At 36.7% G+C, this 21,246-nt stretch overlaps 1 protein-coding gene across 1 annotated transcript; it reads left to right on the plus strand.

The window, feature by feature from the left end:
- Positions 1–594: 594 nt before the first annotated feature.
- Positions 595–3,003, plus strand: LOC133303438 (tetraspanin-6-like). The gene is made up of 3 exons (XM_061503350.1): positions 595–1,152; positions 2,125–2,441; positions 2,841–3,003. Exons 1-3 carry the CDS (start codon positions 661–663, stop codon positions 2,878–2,880), a joined length of 849 nt encoding a protein of 282 aa, XP_061359334.1. The 5' UTR covers positions 595–660; the 3' UTR covers positions 2,881–3,003.
- Positions 3,004–21,246: the final 18,243 nt, after the last annotated feature.

The raw sequence follows: 21,246 nt of genomic DNA on the forward strand, positions 1-21,246 counted from the left end.
AATGCAGAGAAAAGTAATCATATATTGAGAGAAAAAACTGTATATCATTTTAAATGATATAAGTTATGTTATTTTATAGATATGAAAAGGTGAGATTTATTATTTTATTTTTATTTTTATTTTTATTTTTTTTAGTGGAAACTACATCTTGTGTCTATTAAATGACAAAATTTATATTATTTAAAATAAGAGTAAATATCATTTTGGATCCCTAACAAAAAATGCGGTCCCTTACAAAAAAAATGAGTCTCGAGGTATTTAAGAAATTCAAAATGGACTCATTTTAATCTTTTTGAGGGATAATGTGAGTCTTTTTTTAAATTTATGAGAGACCACAATTTCAACAAAATGGATCCACTTTAAATTTGTTAGAAACCTCGAGACTAATTTTTTTTATAAGGAATTAAAAATGAAGACCGTATTTTTTGTTAAGGACTCAAAATGTATTTACTCTTAAAATAACACACACTTTTACAATATTGAAATTATTTGAAAAGGAGATAGAAATGTTGAAAATCTCGAATCTTTATGGAGTGATATAAACAAATTCCATCTCACTTTAAAAGAGAAAGAAAACTGAAGACAACGCAAGAATCACAAGAGCCAAACCAATAAGAGAGAGAGAGAAGAAGAAGAAGAAAAGAAAAAAGGGAGTGTAAAATGCAACGGTTCAGCAACACAGTGATAGGATTCTTGAACTTTTTTACACTCTTAGCATCAATACCCATCATTGGTGCAGGTCTATGGATGGCCAGGAGCACCACGACTTGTGAAAATGTTTTTCAAACGCCACTTCTTGTTATAGGCTTTGTTGTGCTTGTGATTTCACTAGCAGGTTTCATAGGGGCATGTTTTCATGTGGCTTGGGCTCTTTGGGTGTACTTGGTGATCATGTTGTTCCTTATAGTAGCCCTCTTTAGTTTAACTATATTTGGTTTTGTTGTGACTGGCCAAGGCAGGGGAGTGGAAGTGCCTGGTAGGGTTTATAAGGAGTATCGTCTTGAAGATTATTCACCATGGTTGAGGAATAGGATAAAGGATCCTCAATATTGGAGTACCATTAGGAGCTGTATTTTGGGGTCTAACACTTGTGCCAAGCTTGTATTTTGGACCTCTCTTGATTATATGCAGAGGGATATGTCTCCAATACAGGTACGCAAAAACAGTTTGTTTCTATCTTGGGGATTTACTATACTTTTTGTATTTGGAGTTTGCATTTGGGTTCTATTTGTGTTTTTTATATCTTGGAAGGATAATTAAGTTTTGTACTTCTCTTAATTAGTTATATGCAAATGAAATTTTTAAGGAAGTTGTGACGTAAAATCTTTTTAATATTAATACAATTATGTTCTCATTTCTAGATATTTGAACTCAAGATCATTGGTTAAGTTAAAATAATCTATTTTCAGTTGATTTAATTAAGTACTAATAAGTTGTGGTTTAATTAAGTAATTAAGTTATAAGCTAAACTAGAAATAGTGTTTTTTTTAATACATTAGAAACAGTTGACTTCGGAGGTATATGAGTAATTTTTTCTTTTTCTTTTTTTTTTAAACAAAATTTCAGTAAGAGACTCATAGCTACTACTGATTTCAAAATTAATCATTAATCAGATTTTCCACTGCAATTTTGTGAATCTTAAAACAAGTTATATCTTCATTTCTTTCAATCGTGTTAAAGATTAAGTGGCTTCGATATAAATATTGGTATGTGTGTGTATATATATTATATTGACATACTATTTTTTTTAAATATCATTGTTTTTTTTTACCATTCCTTCGATAAAGCACGTATCTAGCTTGGTTCAATATCATTGTTTCTGTAAGGAATTAATTTGCTATTAATTTCTTCTTATCAAGTATTAGTCATTTTATAAGGGGAGAAAAAATAGGAGGATCCAATTTGAAAGTAAATTTTTTTTTATTTGTTATCAAACTGATGAACATTCCATATATTACGATTGTAGCATTTGATGATGGTTAGGATTGTAGATGCTCATCAATGCTAAAATTATAATTATCATTAATACTGCAATCGTAACACATTAATACTACAACCAATCGCAACTCACTCCAAAAAAAAATTTTGACATGAATTCTTAATCATAATTATGTGTGAATGCAGTCTGGATGTTGTAAACCACCAACTGCGTGCAATTACAACGTGGAAACAATGGTGACCCAAGATCCAGATTGCTACCGTTGGAACAACGCCCCCAATTTTCTATGCTACGAATGTGATTCTTGCAAGGCTGGTGTACTTGAAAACATAAGAAGGGATTGGCACAAGATCTCTGTTCTTAATGTTGTGGTGCTTGTGTTTCTTATAGGTATATATTCCATTGGTTGCTGTGCTTTCAGAAATGCTAGAAGAGCTGAAACTGATTACCCATATGGTGAAAACCGCATGACCAAAGTTAAACCCAGATGGGATTACTATTGGTGAGTCTAAGAACCTTCAACATGAAAAGTTTTCTAAAATGCGAAAGGAAAAAAATTCAAGTTTTTTTTTTATCCGCTTCATGGAGTACATGACTATGAACTTGAAATACTAGAGTATTGATTAAACTGAAATAATCCCTTACTAATTCCTTGTTTGAAGTTTTCTATATAACTCTTTGGATGGTCAAAAATTTCGGACTGCATTACATGGTCAAAAATTGAAGATTTTTGCATTTATATATTGTTATAATTACTTTCAGTACATAGAGTTGGTATAATCTTTATTTTTGTTATTAAAAATGTGAATGGTAATATTTTAGCGCGACATGTGAAACCCATGTGATGATGCCCAGATCTTTTGACCGCTACCTAATACTTTTGGTCTGCTTTTACCCACAGGTGGAGATGGTGGCATGACAAGAAGGAGCAGCTTTTTTAGGTCTTGGGGTGCTCAAAAGAGGAGGCATTTCACTAGTTTTTCAGTATATGATCTTAAAATAATTTTCAAGGCCTTTGATTTACCATTATCTTGCTTTTGTACAAATCTTCATTTTACTTTATCTAAAACATCAGAGCAGATCTTGCCTTTCTTTCCCACTTTATTTTTTCCTTTGCATTGTGGCTATTATTTTATTTGATAGGATTAACGTTTTTCATGTTACATGGAAATAAAATTATCTCGTCTAATTCTAAAACGATATTATTTTGGAATTTAATATAAAAAAATATTATATTTTGAAAATTATATTTTCTTATTATAACATGTATTTTTATCAAAATATTTTTTTTATTCTAAACTCCAAAATGATGTTATTTTAAGATGGTAAGATGAAGTGTATAAGGGAGGTTTACTGCTATCATTTTTTTCTTGGGTACAAGAATGGGCTTAGCCCTAGCTAACATAATAATAAAAAGAAGCAAAAACATAAACAGAAAACGAAACATAATAGAAAAGTAGAAACTTAGGGTCTGTTTGATTGTGTTCTGTTTTTTTGTTCTTAAAACTATTTTGTAAAATAGTTATGAAAATAGTTGTTTTCTATATTTATTTATTTTTGAAAGTTAAAAACCAAAATAGAAAACAAAAACAACTCAGACATGTTCTTTAAATTTGTTTCTAAAAACAAAAAAACAGTTATAGTTTTCAAAATATTTTTTACAAAACAAGTCTTACCCAACGAGTTTTTTTTTCGTTTTTTTGTTCTGAAAACTAAAAAACAGTTTTTAAAAACAACAATCAAACAGAGCCACTGACTCTGCTTGATTACTGTTTTTAAAAACAGTTTTTTAGTTTTCAGGAAAAAAAAAAACTCGTTTGCCAAGACTTGTTTTGTAAAATAAATTTAAAAACTATAACTATTTTTTTTTTAGAATGAAATTTAGAGAACATTATTAGTAGAACAAATTCCAACTCGGTGAGCATTGTAAGAATCTGCACTGTCAAATTAGGAATTTAAATAATTTATTTATAAGTTTAAGAAATAATTTCATAATTAACTTTAGATAAATATAAAAAGATTAGAATAATTATCGAGAAGATCAAATAATGCTTAAATCTCTTTTATGATGAAAAGTGCGGATACCGGTTCTGCTTCACAATATAAATGCGTACCGGTGAAGTATTCTAAAAAAACTATAATAAAAATATAAATATTCCTAGAAAATACAAGAAAAAAGTTTATTTGTGACGAAAAATTTCGTCAGAAATAATTTGTCACAAATGACAATTTTTGACACAACTAATCAAATTTCGTCATAAATAAACTTGCGACGCAAGAATTTGTGACGAAATTTCATTAAATTTAGTCACTAATAAGATTTTTTCTTGTAATCTAGGTCAAGTATAACAAGTTTGGAGTAAAAATAATGAGCGGTGATGTCAGAACATATACCGGCTGGGTAACGCATATCGGTAAAGTGTTTCGAAAAATTATAATAAAAATATGATAATTCCAAGAAAAATGTATAGGTTAAGAATATAAAATTTAGAGTTAGACAAAGAGCGAAACTAATTAAACTAATACTGTTAGTTTAAGTGAGTGCACCTATATATAACTAATGGCACTAAACCCTAGGTCATTTTTCAGACCCCAATGCTGATCTTCATGGCTGCCATGTTGGGTTCTTCATTATGTCATTGCCTTTCTTCCAAAATCTTGTGACTTTCTCACTAAATACTACCAAGTCTTCATCTTTCTCTATTCATATGCAAAAGAATCATCATCAATCCTTTTTAAGCTTGAGTTTTATTGAAGAAAAACACCACTTGGGCAGTTTAATTTTTGTTTTGGGATAAGGGTAGAGAGCCACCATCTTTCTTCTTGGTTGAGAGCTATTTTTCCACACTTGGGAGTGTAAGAACCCGCACCGTTAATTAAGGAGATTAATTAAATAAATGTGAGAATTAGGAAATAACTCCATAATTGACCTTAATAATTATTATGAGGCTTAAATAATTATAGTAAGTGAGTAATGATGTTGAAAGTCGCTTTTCTGATAAAAAGTCCAGATACCAGTTCTGCTACTCGATATAAATGTGTATCGATGAAGTATCCCAAAAAATTATAATAAGTGTGGGAATATTCCTAGAATAATATATAGGACTTGTAAAACAAGTTTCAAGTTAAAATAATGAGAACTGGTGCTAGAATTGATACTGGCTATAGAAAAGCGCGTACCGGAAAGGTGCTGCGAAAAATAAAATAAAAATATGATAAATCTTAGAAAAATGAGTAGTTTAAGAATCCTGAGTTTGGGATTAAAATGATAAGTGTAGCACTTAGCGCTAATACTGTGTGATTAATCCTTAACCGACTATAAATAGAGCATTACACAAAACCCTAGGGTGATTCTTTGTGCTCTACGTGCCTCCACTTGCATTCCTCTGGTCAGCCACCTTACCACCTTCTTCCCTCTCCATTGAGCCATCAAGAGGTCACATTTCCTCTTGGTTTCTTCACAAAAACTCCATGGGTGAGTGTGTTCAAGCCTTGGGAAATAGAAAAAGGTTACATTTCTAAGTTAGGGTGTCAGTTTTAGTGAGGTTTGGGTGCTGAATTTTGGTTTGGGGAAGTGGTAAGCCTTTTTTTTTGTGGTTGATGCTCCAAGGAGCTACCTTGTGAAGTAAAAGACCAACCTTGATGCTCATTTTCGTGGACCAGCGTAGTCAGACTTGTGGAGCTTCATAGAGAGCTCCAAGAGCACCTCTCTTTTCTGTTTTGAAGCCTTGGGTATGTTCCCTAACTTGATCATGAGTTTTAATGGGTTAAAGCTTGAGTCTTGGCATGTAATATGTTAAAATGAAGTAACTAACACGTATATGAATCTGTATATGCCTAAAAATGGATTCTATGACGTATAATAATGGTAAAAGTTGGACCTTTGGGTGATATCTTCGCGAAAATGAAGAACTGCATTCTGTCGCGAAATATCCGGATATTGGTATCCGGATATGGGGTCTTGTGATATCGGAATATGGATATCCGGATATGTATATCCGGATATGATATCCGAATATGGGATATCTGGATATGTCCCCGACATATATCTAGATATTCTGGGTTTGCGTGAACAGTAACGGTACTGTTCATACAGAACTGAGTTATGGGTTTGTGGACCCTAGATTATGGAAGTTGAATTTCTGTAATGATTAAGTTAAGTCAGAATCAAAGAATTAAGGGCTTGTGGCTTTGTGAGAAGTCTTAAGACATGAAACGTAAAAGATAAGCGTTGTCTTATGTTATATGCTTATGAGCTATGGTTGTTGATATGATTGCTGGTCCAAAACAGATTGTGATTCTGCTGTGTTTGGACGTTGAGTTTGTGTGGACTCTTGGCTTAGATAGTTAGCTTGCAAGGTAAGTTTTCGTGTCCTCGGCTTAGCCATTTTTTGTTCCACCATGTCCCATTGGAGGATGGTTATATGCATGATGTGTTTTCATGTACTGTTTTATTGAAATGCTATGGAGCTGTTAAGTGCAAAATGTTTATGATATGTATGTGGTGTTTCGCCTAGCCAAGAAGCCATGGGAAGGTACAACATGGACTGGTAATGTGTGGGTAATAGACGTATTCCTGCACTTCTCTGATCAGTAGTGTAAGAACCTGCACCGTTAATTAAGGAATTTAATTAATAAATTATGAGAAAATAGGAAATGATTCCATAATTAACCCTAATAATTATTATGAGGCTTTAATAATTATAGTAAGTGAGTAATAATGCTGAAAGTCGCTTTTCGGAAGAAAAGTGCAGATACCGGTTCTGCTAGTCAGTATAAATGAGTACCGAAAAAGTATCCCGGAAAATTAATGAAAGTGCATGATAATTACTAGAATGATATGTAGGACTTGTAAAACGAGTTTCAAGCCCAAATAATGAGAACTGGTGCTAGAAACCGGTACTGGCTTGGAAAAGCTCTTACCGGAAAAGTGCTCAGAAAATTATAAGAAAAATATGATAATTCTTGTAAAAATGAGTAGGTTAAGAATCATGAGTTTGGGATTAAAATGCTAAGCGTAGCATTTAAAGTTAATACTGTGTGTTTTATGGCTAAGTGACTATATATATGCATTTTAGCACATAACCCTAGGCATACCAGAATTCCTACGTGAAGCACTTGGTGGGCTGAGTGTGGTTTACTGTTCCATTGCCTCCTTTCACCATTTTTGAACTCAAGTTGTCACCTTTACTTGATTTCTTCCATCTTTGAGCTTGTATACACTTAAGAACATGCAGGGTGAGGAAATGTGAGGGTGTATTCTGAGTTTCCATCCTCTGTGTGTGGGTGAGGGTGCTGGTTTTGGGTGGTTTGGGTGTTGAAAGCCATAGTCATGACATTTTGAGGTCCAAGTGGTGACCTTTGGTGAGAAAGAACCAACCTTGGTGTAGGCATTTTCGTTTTGGTGTCAAGTCAGAACCTTGGAGTTGCATTGGAGGCTTCCTTTCTGCTTCATTTTCGAAGTTTTGAGCTCTTGAGGTGAGCCATGATCACCTAAGTATCATTTTGAGGCCTAAAGCTTGTTTAATCTATTAAAAAGAGGAACTTTAACCATTTGAGTAAAAGAATGTGTTTCTGGGTTCATAACATGTTGTGTTATATCTGTTTAGGGAGTCATTGGACTCCCAATCGCGTTTGGACCCTTAAATTTGGGATTATGCAGAAGTTGGCTCGAATTTCTGCATTCTGTTGAAGAAGTATTCGAATACTTTCAGGTAGTATTTGAATACTTGTTCATCAGGTAGTCGAATACTCTTGTCATTAGTTGGCCCGGCGGGCTCGGCCCATTTTGCCAGCTCTACCCATTAGGCCCAACGTAGCCACTGACATAAATGGTCTTGGACCCAATAAGCCCACAACCCATCTAATGACAACACAGAGCACTAGCAATAATTTGTTGCCCCAGAGCTAGTTAGGTTAATGACATAATCATCCTATTACACATATTTAGTTGCCGTATGTATTTCCTTTCGTCTCGGTTACCTTCCCATAAAACCTAAGGTAAGGAAACGTATCAACCCTTGCGGTTTAGGGTAAGCTTTATTCGAAATAGGGAATCTTCAATTTACTGACTCTAAAGGCAGATCATCTCATGATCTCTTTTACTATGCATAGATTCTCGAGTCCCTGTAAATGTCATCCCGATTTCTCCGGTTTACAGATAACCTAATCTCTCACAGAGATCTGACGAATTCCTTCAGCTTATCACCCTAGCCCTGTGCTCTTTCAGGACAAGCCCAACAGTATACCTATGAGTCTCCATGTTTCAGGCAGACGAGGTATACAGTCAAAGCATGCCTTCTAGAACACAGTCTAGGTAATAACTTCTGGTCTAAGGAAAGACATACCCAAATATAAAGAGACTACTCTAATGATACTCTCTGTGAGATTTCCTCATAGAGTCTCTTTTGTGGGTCTGTTCAGTGCGAGCTATACCCTTATAGGTCCTCCCACGACTTTAGCTAAGACATCTCCATATCTGTAGCACATGAGGTCTATACCTTGTATCCATATACAAGTAGATAAGTCGTGCTAGTCTTACCCGAGATTACTGACCCCATTCTCAGTATCTCTAGACTAGGAACATAAAATTAGGAATAAACATCCGGTATTCTTGAATCCTCATGATCTCAAGAGATACCTATTTTATTCCACGGGGTTTATCAAGTTATTCATAATATATTAACATTAATATCAAGACAGAATTATGAAACAAGATAAAGAGTGCTTTCTTTTATTTGCGACAATATTAAAAAGGTCTACATCTATGTCCTTATTTAATCATAAGATTGTCTCTAGGACACCCAAATACTAACAAGCTCCCACTTGGCCTAGAGCCAATCAGACCTAAGTCGTATACCCAAAGCCTCATAATGACTATCATGTTTTCTCTGAGAAACAGCCTTTGTCAGAGAATCGGCCAGGTTATCATCTGTGGGAACATAATCCATCTTTACATCCATTCTATCAATGATTTCTCTAATCAGGTGATATCTGCGGAGCACGTGCTTAGATCTTTGATGAGACCTAGGTTCCTTTGACTGTGCAATGGCTCCAGTGTTGTCGCACAGCAACTGTATGGGCTCATCCACGCTTGGAACCACCCTAAGTTCAGATATGAACTTCTTGATCCACACGGCCTCCTTGGCCGCTTCTGAAGCAGCTATATATTCAGCTTCTATTGTTGAATCTGCTGTTGTCTCCTGCTTAGAACTCTTCCAAGATACTGCCCCACCATTTAAGGTGAATACGAACCCTGACTGTGACTTGCAGTCATCTTTGTCACTCTGAAAGCTGGCATCAGTGAACCCTTTCACTGTTAGCTCATCAACCCCACCATAGACCAGAAACACATCCTTAGTTCTTCTTAAGTACTTAAGGATGGTCTTGACTGTCGTCCAGTGACCCTCTCCAGGGTCCGACTGGTATCTGCTCGTAATGCTTAAAGCATATGAGACATCTGGTCTCGTACATATCATGGCATACATGATGGATCCAATAGCTGAAGCGTATGGAATTCCACTCATGCGATCCTTCTCAGCCTGTGACTTAGGACACATGGCCTTTGAAAGATGTACCCCATGACTGAAGGGAAGAAAACCCTTTTTCGACCCTTCCATGCTAAACCTCTTTAGCATCTTGTCAATATACGTGGATTGAGATAAACCCAGCAGCCTGTTTAATCTATCTCTATAGATTTTTATACCAAGTATAAAGGTCGCCTCTCCCAAATCCTTCATGGTGAAGCTTTTTGAAAGCCACTCTTTCGTCATTTGTAATGTAGGGATGTCATTTCCTATTAACAATATATCATCTACATAAAGTACTAGGAAGACGACATTACTCCCACTAACCTTCTTGTAAACACAAGGTTCATCCTCGTTCTTGATAAAACCGTTACTCTTAACGACTTCATCAAAACGAATATTCCAATTCCTTGATGCTTGCTTTAGCCCATATATCGACCTTTGAAGTTTGCATACCATATGCTCCTGATCTTTGATTTCAAAGCCTTCAGGTTGTGTCATGTACACATCCTCCTTCAAGAACCCATTCAAGAAGGCGGTCTTGACATCCATTTGCCAAATTTCATAGTCGTGATATGCCGCTATTGCAAGCATGATCCTAATAGATTTGATCATGGCAACAGGTGAGAAAGTCTCATCATAGTCAACTCCTTGTCTTTGACGATACCCTTTCGCAACCAACCTAGCTTTGTAGGTCTGAACGTTGCCATCTACATCAGTCTTTCTTTTAAAGACCCATTTGTTACCAATAGGAACTATTCCTTGCGGTTTAGGAACCAAGGTCCATACCTTGTTTTGATACATCGAATCCATTTCAGATTCCATGGCTTCAAGCCATCTAGAAGAGTCAACATCCTTGACTGCCTCTTCGTAGTTACTTGGTTCATCATCCTCGACGGTTTGCTGATTCTCAATCACAAACCCATACCTCTCAGGTGGATGGATGCCCTTCGATGACCTACGGAGTTGTGTGTTTACTTCTCCATTGGAGAACGTCGCCTGCGGAGCAGACTTGGGTTCCTCAATCTGTTCATGTGGTTCTTGAACTTCTTCAAGATCAATCTTACTCCTACTAGCTCCTTGAGAGATCAAATCCTTCTCAAGGAACTCAACATTCTTTGACACAAACACTTTGTGTTCATCCATGGAGTAAAAGTAGTATCCCTTAGTACCTATGGGATACCCCACAAATAGACATTTAGTACTCTTAGCACTAATCTTGTCTGATGCCAATGCTTTGACGTAAGCCGACGACCCCATACCCTGAGGTAACTCAGGTTGGGTCTCTTACCATTCCATATCGCATATGGTGTGGTCTGAACAGATTTAGACGGTACCCTATTTAGAAGGTATGCCGCTGTGTCTAGGGCATATCCCCAAAACGATTTTGGAAGTTGAGTCTCATTCATCATAGACCTGACCATGTCTAACAAGGTCCTGTTTCTCCTTTCGGAGACACCATTTTGGTGTGGTGTGTAAGGTGCAGTAAACTGCGAGAGAATTCCATTTTCTCTCAGATAATCCTGAAACTCATGGCTCAGATATTCACCACCACGATCTAATCGTAATGTTTTAATCATCTTGCCACGATGTTTCTCTACTTCATTCCTAAACTCCTTGAACTTTTCAAAGGCTTCGGATTTATATCTCATTAGGTACACGTACCCAAATCTTGATTTGTCATCTGTAAAAGTAATGAAATAGGAGTATCCTCCTCTAGCCTCTATAGACATTGGCCCACAAACATCAGTGTGAATGAGTTCTAATAACTCACTAGCCCTATGACTCTCAAGCCCCTTGGGCTTGTGACAAGTCATTTTCCCAGCTAGACAAGATTCACATTGTCCATAGGATTCCAAATCCATGGAATCTAGGTATCCATCTGCATGCATCCTAGACAATCTTGTTTCGTTTATGTGCCCTAGTCTACAATGCCAAAGATAAGATTGATTATCTATCCTAGGTCGTTTCACAGCTACATTGAGCACTTTAGTTCCCATTTCCAGAACATACAATCCATTTATTAATAAAGCAGTACCATAAACAATATCATTCAAAATGATAGAAAATGTACCATTCTTAATACTAAAAGTAAAACCATCTTGTTCTAAACAAGAAATAGAAATAATGTTTCTAGAAATGTTCGGAACATAAAGACAATTATTCAAATGCAGTAAAAGGCCCGTAGGCAAAATAAGGTCGGCATCTCCAACAGAATGAGCAGCAACCCTTGCTCCATTGCCAACGCGAAGATCCACCTCGTTTCTCTTCAATCTCCTTGGGCTCCTAAGCACCTGCAACATATTGCAGATATGAGAACCACAACTGGTATCCAATACCCATGAAGTCGGATTAGCACAAGAATAATTTATCTCAATCATGAAAGTACCTGAGGCAAAAGCATCACCATGCTTCTTGTCCTTCACACTCTTCAGGTAGTCTGGACAATTCCTCTTCCAATGCCTTTCTTGCCACAATGGAAGCACTCAGCATCGCCTTTGTCCTTGGATGCTTTCTTACCCTTCTTGTTGCCCTTCTTCTTCTTGGATTTTCCTTTGGGCTTAAGGGAGTCACCTTTAGCAGGCTCCTTACCCTTAGCCTTACCCTTGGCCTTGCTAGGCCCACCAATCAGAAGAGCTTGTGTCCTATCCTTCTTGATAGACACTTCAGCAGTTGTTAAAATGCTTAATAATTCAGGCAAGCTCACAAGCATCCCATGCATGTTATAATTGGGCCCAACGTAGCCACTGACATAAATGGGCTTGGGCCCAATAAGCCCACAACTCATCTAATGACAACACAGAGCACTAGCAATGATTTGTTGCCCCAGAGCTAGTTAGGTTAATGACATAATCATCCTATTACACATATTTGGTTGCCGTATGTATTTCCTTTCGTCTCGGTTACCCTCCCATAAAACCTAGGTAAGGAAACGTATCAACCCTTGCGGTTTAGGGTAAGCTTTATTCGAAATAGGGAATCTTCAATTTACTGACTCTAAAGGCAGATCATCTCATGATCTCTTTTACTATGCATAGATTCCCGAGTCCCTGTAAATGTCATCCCGATTTCTCCGGTTTACAGATAACCTAATCTCTCACAGAGATCTGACGAATTCCTTCAGCTTATCACCCTAGCCCTGTGCTCTTTCAGGACAAGCCCAACAGTATACCTATGAGTCTCCATGTTTCAGGCAGACGAGGTATACAGTCAAAGCATGCCTTCTAGAACACAGTCTAGGTAATAACTTCTGGTATAAGGAAAGATATACCCAAATATAAAGAGACTACTCTAATGATACTCTCTGTGAGATTTCCTCATAGAGTCTCTTTTGTGGGTCTGTTCAGTGCGAGCTATACCCTTATAGGTCCACCCACGACTTTAGCTAAGACATCTCCATATCTGTAGCACATGAGGTCTATACCTTGTATCCATATACAAATAGATAAGTCGTACTAGTCTTACCCGAGATTACTGACCCCATTATCAGTATCTCTAGACTAGGAACATAAAATTAGGAATAAACATCCGGTATTCTTGAATCCTCGTGATTGTGATCTCATCACAGATACTCAAGAGATACCTATTTTATTCCACGGGGTTTATCAAGTTATTCATAATATATTAACATTAATATCGAGACAGAATTATGAAACAAGATAAAGAGTGCTTTCTTTTATTTGCGACAATATTAAAAAGGTCTACATCTATGTCCTTATTTAATCATAAGATTGTCTCTAGGACACCCAAATACTAACATTGGTGACTGATGCCTCTGGCGGCAGGAGGCCAGAGCTTAGTTGATGATATGGATGCTGTTTATGTTTTCCGCTATTTATGCTTATATTGTTGTTGAGACTGATGTTGGGCGTGTTGCCTTATTTGAGTGAGCATGGGGATTGTCCATGACACTTTATGTTAGTGCTTTAGATTGGAGTTGTATAAACTGTTAGATGGTCCGGTCTACATTGTTGTAGTTCCGTGACTAGAGCCACACTCTTATTATCTATGTTATGAGGTTTATTCAGATAGTTGTTTTATTGCAATTACATACAGGCGTTGTTTTATTAATTGTCTAATAAGCAAGTTGGTAATGATAATGACATCATAATTGAAAAAAAAAAGATATTCCGCATTTTTAAGTAAGCGCTGCTTAATACGATAATATGATAACATTACCAAATATATACGGGGTGTTACAAGTAGAATATTTATAACACACATGACATGATTATCTGCTGCATTGCACTGATTTTGGAATTGATATTGAATTACTGCTTTTAGAACTTATATTGCACATGTAAGTGAGCTTGGGGTGGAAGATCATTGAGGACCCCTTGCCTTACTGAGATTTCTTGTTTAGAGATCTCACCCCACGTTTGAGGACGCTTATTTCAGGTTCAGGTAATTTGGGGGTTGATGCCTATGGCGACAGGAGGCCGAAGCTTAGCTGATTTTATATATGTTGTATGCTGACATGACTGGATATTGGATGCTGTTTATGTTTTCTGTCTTTATATTGATATTTGAGTTGAGACTCTTTTGGGGCTTGTTGCTTTGTTTGGTGAGCATGGGGTTTGTCCATGCCGGATATATACGGGGTGTTACAGGGAGCTTCAAGGAACCAAACTTGAAGAGAAAGAACCAATTTTTCCTTGTGATTTTCGTGCACCATTTGGGCAGTGGCTTGGAGCATCTTCAAAGCCCTCAAAGTTCCCTCAATTATCTGCTTTTGAAATCCCTAAGGTAACCTATCATCATGTCCTTTGTATTTTCTTGAACAAAGCTTGTTTTGAGTCTTTTAAAAAGGGAAACTTTGATGATTCATGTAAAAGGTTGTTAATTTAAGTTTGATATGGTAGTTTGAACTTCTGTTTGTTGGTAAATTGAGGTGGAAACCTTGGGAGGTCACTGGAACTCGAATTATGCAGAAAAATATGTATTTTTTGCATTTCTGCACAGGTGATAATCGATTACCTAGTATGGTAATCGATTACCCCCTATATGGTAATCGATTACCTAGTGCAATTACGACAACAATACACTAGTTTGTAAAATTGCGATATTTTGAGCTACAGAGCTCCAAATCGAGTTTTGTTTGGACCTATGTGAATATAATACACAAGTCTACAACTTTGTAAAATTTCGTAACCATTGGATGAGTGGTTTGATCGCAGTGTCAGTTTGAAGTCGCATCTCAGTCACTTTGCGAAAATCGTAACTGGAGTTATACAACTCCAATTGAGACATAAAATATGTCGTTGGAAAGCTATAAATGTCTAGTTTAACATTTTAAAATCTTAGAAATTTTGGTAAAGAGTTACAACTGAAGTTTTAAAAATAGTAAAGACAGTTTGTGCTTAGGGGCTTTGGGAGAAGCCTGCAGTACGCTAAATGAGATAGAAAACATATTCCTTTTGACTTGAAACTATAGGGCATGAGTGTTGATGATATTTATGATACGAATAGACTTTGGTCTTGCTGTTTTGTGATCTATGAGCGTTTTTTTGAATTTTGAGCTTGATTATACTACTTGACAAGTAAGTTTCGTGTTCTTAGGGTTAATCCCCATTTGTTTCACCATACTCCAAGAGGGGAATGATAGTTTTATATGGTATATGTGCTTATCTTTTATTTGAGATGATGAAATGATGCACTCTTATATATGTATGTTATGTGGTGTATTACACACAAGATGGTAATACTTGAGTGTAGTGTGGAGCTGCACAAGAGTGGTATTCCCTGAGTGTGGGTATAGGTTAGGTGCCTTATGCTTTATGCGTGTAGCAGACGTGCATAAACCATGTGTGTAGTGTGGAGCTGGCTCTGTCACTGCCTCTGAATGCAACCATACCTGAACATCGTCTTGCTGCACCATCAGTATTTAAGTTCACCTCTGTAACACCCAGTGTGCACCCGATGTATTAAACATATAAATGGTAATAAGCGCAACTCTAATAAATGCGAAAGCTAAAAATTTCAATTATGAATCTTATCATATTAACTTAGTGAATCTTTTTCAAAAACCGCATGTATGTAAATTGCAATAAATAACAAAACTGAATAACCTCATACCATAAATAGGGTATCAAGTCATGGAACTACAACACGTAGACCAGACAAATCCAGCTACAATAATACAACTCTAGTATGAATAAACACAAATTATTCAAATGTGGCATGGACAACCCCCATACTCACCAAATAAAACAACATAGTCAAATCATGTCTCAAGTACAATAGCCATATATGAATAACAAGGCAGAATGATATCCATATATAGAAACAAAGAAGCATGCATAATATCGGCTCAACTCCGGCCTCCTACAACCAGAGGTCTCAACCTCAGAAATACCTGTACCTGAAAATATGCGCCAGAATGGGTGAGATCTCTAACAAAAATCTCAGTAAGACAAGGGGTCCTCAAGGACTCTTCCACCCCAAGCTCACTTACAAGTATATAATAAGTTCAAAACACTAAATACAATGCATGTTCATGTTAAAGCAATATAATCGAGACAATATATCTAAATTCTCAGAATATCATGTACCATAGTTCATATCTCATATGATGTATGCAAGTGCGGTTCAATTGGCCAGAGAACAGGATAGGCATTACACACGTCTACTATAACAGCCCATTGTACACAAGTATTTTTAACATTGATTATGATATTAAGTGCAGTTACAATCACAACAGTTAATTTAAAATGCGAGTAAACTATTTTCTTTTCATTTTGTAAGCATTTAAAACAATAATGAAACGTAATGATAAAAGTTGTGATCATAACTGAAATCTAAACACGAAATAATTAAAATAATTACTTAACTATCATACAGTGCTTATCTTAAGTCACTAAGGGATTTCCATAAACCCACTTAGCATAATTCTCACTTTTATGATTTTTACACAACTAAACATGGTTCAGTAATCTGGATATCGCAAGAGATTTAGTTGTTACAAGCCTCTCATATTTTAGTATGTTATTCTAGACTTAATTATAATTCCAAAAAAATATCACATGCTCCATAAAGTTCTCGTTTTCTTCGGTTATCACCGTTTGAAGTTGGACAAGCAAAGCTGTCAGCCAACCTCAAACAGGGCTCCAAACAGCCTCTACCATTTCTGCGATTTTGAACAAACTACTCCACCAATTGCTCTTAAAGTTTTATACAGTAAACTATACACCTCAAGATTCAATTTGACATATCATGGGCCTAATTTGACCAATAATTGAGGGAGAAATAAATTTCCCAAAACCTTCTACCGACAGCCCCCAAGTGCAGGGCAATCTGGACAGTCCTCACTCTTCTGCGTCTACAGGTCTGCTTATAACTCTAATGGCTATCAAATTTTGACAAAACATATTTGACATCTCAAACTTCAAAATGGTGTATCGAACGTCCCTATTGGACCTCTTTGGAGGGAGATATGCTCTCCCAAAGTCCACCCAAAAACTGCCATTTTATATAAAATTCGACGACATCTCCTTTGTTTATTTAATCTATTCCACTTTATCAAAAGTGTGTTATTATCCTCAAATGGTACCTAATAGACAAGGGTGGCACTCAAGGACCAACAATGCCTTAGTGCTCTTACAACCCACAACAATTTATATCATTTCCCTCACTTTGCAATTCATTACTTACATTGTTAAACTTAAACCATTTCAATCACATTATTCCATTTACATGCATTCTTTCAACATACACATAATCATAACTTAAAATAGGCCTATTGCCCTTTCATCACATACATGCTTCAATATAACACAAGGTCCATAATTTACAAATTATAATCTCCAATGGTAACATAATACAAATAAGTCCTCAAATAAAACATAATGAATCAACAACTAAACTTAAGCAAAATATGGCATGAACAAATATGACATTATGCATAATTCTAAATCCATATACAATGTTCATGCCCTAAGTCTAGCCTATGCCAAAAGTGGCCTCAAAATGCAAAACAAAATCTATGTCCAAGTGCTCAACCCATGGGCCTCTTGCCCACAACTCCAGCCCCACTGTTACTATCTGAAATAAATTCTCCAACACGGGACGAGATATACGAATATATCTCAGTAACCCAGAGGTTCTGGAGATTACTCCGCCCAATGGCTCACTCAAATATAAATCAATAATGCACCATAACCACGCAACATCCAGCCCATTGGCCTTGCCATATAGCCTACGGGTTTTCATCCAAGGAAATGTTCCCAGAACATCAACCAAGGCGCCCACCACCAATACACCCGAGACATTCCTAGAGTGCTCCTCAACGTATAACAACTCCATAACCCCAGGTCAACTGGAACTCCTTCACGGAGACCTATCCAATGGAAGTTCGTAACGCCCGAAGGCAACTATCTACTGGCTAGAGACACGGTACATCCTATGTAGCCAATATAAATACATATATGCATGAGCATGTTACAACACATCATCAACTTACACATCCAACCACTACCCCAAAGGGCATGGTGGAGTACAAACGTGGATTAACCCCAGTACCAAAAGATTACCTTGGTGTAGCTCCCTCTCTAGGTAACTCCAATGCAAGGTACCACTGAGCTTGGTCCTTCTAGAAATGCCTACTCACAGGTCATTCCCATTTCAATTAGAACCATACAACATCATACACTTGGTTATTCAAGCATTCATGAATTTTTACATAAACACTTACCACAATCCTTTTGGTCAAGGACCAAAGGCAATCCACCAAGCTCACCATTCAAAGTTCATGTCCGTGTGAGGAAAACTACAATAACCACACAAGGATCATCAATACCATGGTGCAATCAAGTCAAAATACAAAGCACCACACTTCAACTCACACACCCATGGGTTTGGCCAAATGGCCCAAAAATACCTAACCATGTAGTTAATTTTATTTTAAGGTTTCACTAGCTTCCTAAGCTTACGACAACGCCAATTCATGTCCTCAATTTCATTCAATCCCATCTCAACACCATTTTCCTTAACTTACCCCATTATGGCCAAAATACGCGCACACACACACACACACATCCAATAATTTTTCTTTCAATTCAACTTCATCACACCAACACAACCTATTTAAACTTAACTCCAAGCCTCACAACACCAATTACACGAATTTTACATCATCCATCCTTATTTCCCCTCACTTTTCCGAATTCAACACGCATGCATACCAAAGGATTTTTAACTCATTTCAACACTTCCATACATCATACAATCCTATAATTAACTCATATAATCACTCCATAACTCAATTACACAATCCTACAACAATTCCATTTCAAAAAGTCTTGCATACTCATCAAAATTTTACCTAAGTTACCATCATTTTCACCAATAATTTTCATGAGCTCAATCATCATAAAATATCATTCTAAGACACTTTTATCTAATACACATTTTTTAATTTGAGGTCCCCAACCATATCAATCCATACAAGCATGCTTTAGGTCTTCAAAATCAAATCCAATAATCCAACCAATGAAATGTGTTGAAACTTACCCACAATCAAGGCCTAGGATTCCTCCACACAATACCCAAGCAATGAAGGATCAAACAACTCTAAGAACATCCACTTTCCTCACCATGGCCGCTGACATGGGTCAAGATTTTATCCCAAATTAGTGAGTTTCATAGGTTGAAAGTACCATGGTTGTGTTTAGAATGTCATTTACTTAAAGTTTGATGTAGTGGAACATTGATTTTGGTGGTGTTTTGCTTGTGTTTGGAGGAGATGAAATTTTGAAACAAAACTTGCGCAATGAGAGGGGGGCCACAGGTTGGAGAAGAAGGGAGGAGAGAAAGAGAAGATGAATAGGAACAATGCACATGTGGCATGGTATACTTAAGTGGGGTGGGTCTCACTTCCACCTCACGCGATTCAAATTAATTTAAAACTACCACTTAAACCACTAAACATCCATTAATTCCTAGACTATTTAGAAACTTCAATTTTTAACATTTTCCGATGTCCTTTAATTGTCCTTGGTTAGGTGAATTCAGAGTTTTCTGGTCGTTCGGTGAAATCACAGTTTTAAGCTGTTATGCGCACGGTGGGCACGCTTCCCCAAAAATCCTAATCTCAATCAATTTTTACCAGAAATCATAATACCTAGTCCTACGTACAATTTATAACCTATTTTATTCGGCACACTTTAGGTGCAACTGTACCGCGATATTTTTACCCGATAAAAATACTATTTATCAAATTTCCAGAAACTTCCATAACCACAATTTTTTGTTCTGAATCCATTTCCAGGGTTAGTTTTTTCATTTGAGACCTTCTACTCAATTTTTCTTTCCTATGGTTATGTGTTTGACAATTTACAGTTTAACCTTTTTTATGTATTTTGACTCCGAATTCAGAATTTTCACTAATCCTACCCTTTAATCCACATTTTAAATTATAATTATATGATTTAGAATTTTGAGGTGTTATATTCTCCCCTCCTTTTTGAAATTTTGTCCGCAAAATTAAATCATACCTGTCCCCCAACTCAAGATACAGCCGGAGAATCTCATCCTCCCGCTCCCAAGTAGCCTCCTTAGGTGTACGTCCTTCCCATTGAATCTTTAACCTAGGGATAATCCTACTTCTTAGCCTCTTTTCACTACGATCCAGTATTTTAATGGGGCCAATGGGAGTCTTCAGGTTCTCTCGAATATCAATATCATCCGGTATCACCACATGTGATTCATTCGGAACATAACGCCACAGCTATGACACATGAAAAAAATCATGTAGATTCTACAACTGTGAAGGTAAGGCAAGCTGATAGGCCACTAATCCCACTCTTTTCATAATCTGATATAGTCCAATAAATCGAAGACTCAGCTTCCTTGCTCCCAATGCATTTCCAACACCCGTGACTGTAGATAACCGAACAAATACATGGTCCCCTTCTTCAAATTCAATCGATTTGTGTTTATTATCATAATAGTTTTTTTGCCGATTCTGTTACTGTTTAAGTTTCTTCCTAATCATCTCAATCTGCACTATAGTCTCTTGCACAAAATCCGGACCAAATCTCTCTTTATCACCTACCTCATACAGTGCCATGCCCAAACTGGAATGAAAACTGTTATTATAAGAAAATTCCACCAATGACAAGTATCTGTCCCAAGTAGTACCCTGCTCTAGTGTGCAAGCTCTCAGTATATCCTTAAGTGTCTGTATGATCCTCTCAGTCTGACTATCAGTCTACGGGTGATACACAGTGCTCAGCCTGAGTTGAGTGCCAAAAGCTTGCTGCAAAGCTCCCCAGAAGCGTGAAGTAAACTTCGGGTCCCAATCACTAACAATACTAACTGGAATCCCGTGGAGCCTTACAATCTCATTCACATAAAGTTTTGCTAATCTCTCCGTAGAGAAATCCACTCGCACTAGCAGAAAATATGCAGACTTCGTAAGTCTATCCACTATGACCCAAATGGAATCGTATCCAGCCTGAGTCTGAGGCAAACCAACCACAAAATCCATACAGATGCTCTCCCATTTCCATTCTGGTATGTCCAATGGCTGAAGTAAACCAGCAGGTTTCTGATGTTCTATTTTAACCTTCTTACAAATTAAACACCTTGATACATACTCCGCAACATCCTTTTTCATCCCATGCCACCAGAACTTAACTTTCAGATCTTGATACATTTTTGTAGCATCTGGATGAATAGCATACTGACCTTTATGGGCCTCAACCATAACCTCATATGCTAGCTCCTTGGGCACAACAATCTTGCCCTGATACAGTAATAACACCTATTCATTCACTGATATGC

The sequence above is a fragment of the Gastrolobium bilobum genome, unplaced genomic scaffold (assembly GCF_033153095.1).
Source record: "Gastrolobium bilobum isolate Gb01-03AN ecotype WA unplaced genomic scaffold, APGP_CSIRO_Gbil_v1 utg4147, whole genome shotgun sequence".
Classification (NCBI taxonomy): Eukaryota; Viridiplantae; Streptophyta; class Magnoliopsida; order Fabales; family Fabaceae; genus Gastrolobium; species Gastrolobium bilobum.

Coding starts and splice junctions, on each gene's coding strand:
- LOC133303438 (XM_061503350.1), top strand. CDS start 661: ATGCAACGGTTCAGCAACACAGTGATAGGATTCTTGAACTTTTTTACA. Junction 1,153..2,124: donor GGGATATGTCTCCAATACAG/GTACGCAAAAAC, acceptor GTGTGAATGCAG/TCTGGATGTTGTAAACCACC. Junction 2,442..2,840: donor CCCAGATGGGATTACTATTG/GTGAGTCTAAGA, acceptor TTTTACCCACAG/GTGGAGATGGTGGCATGACA.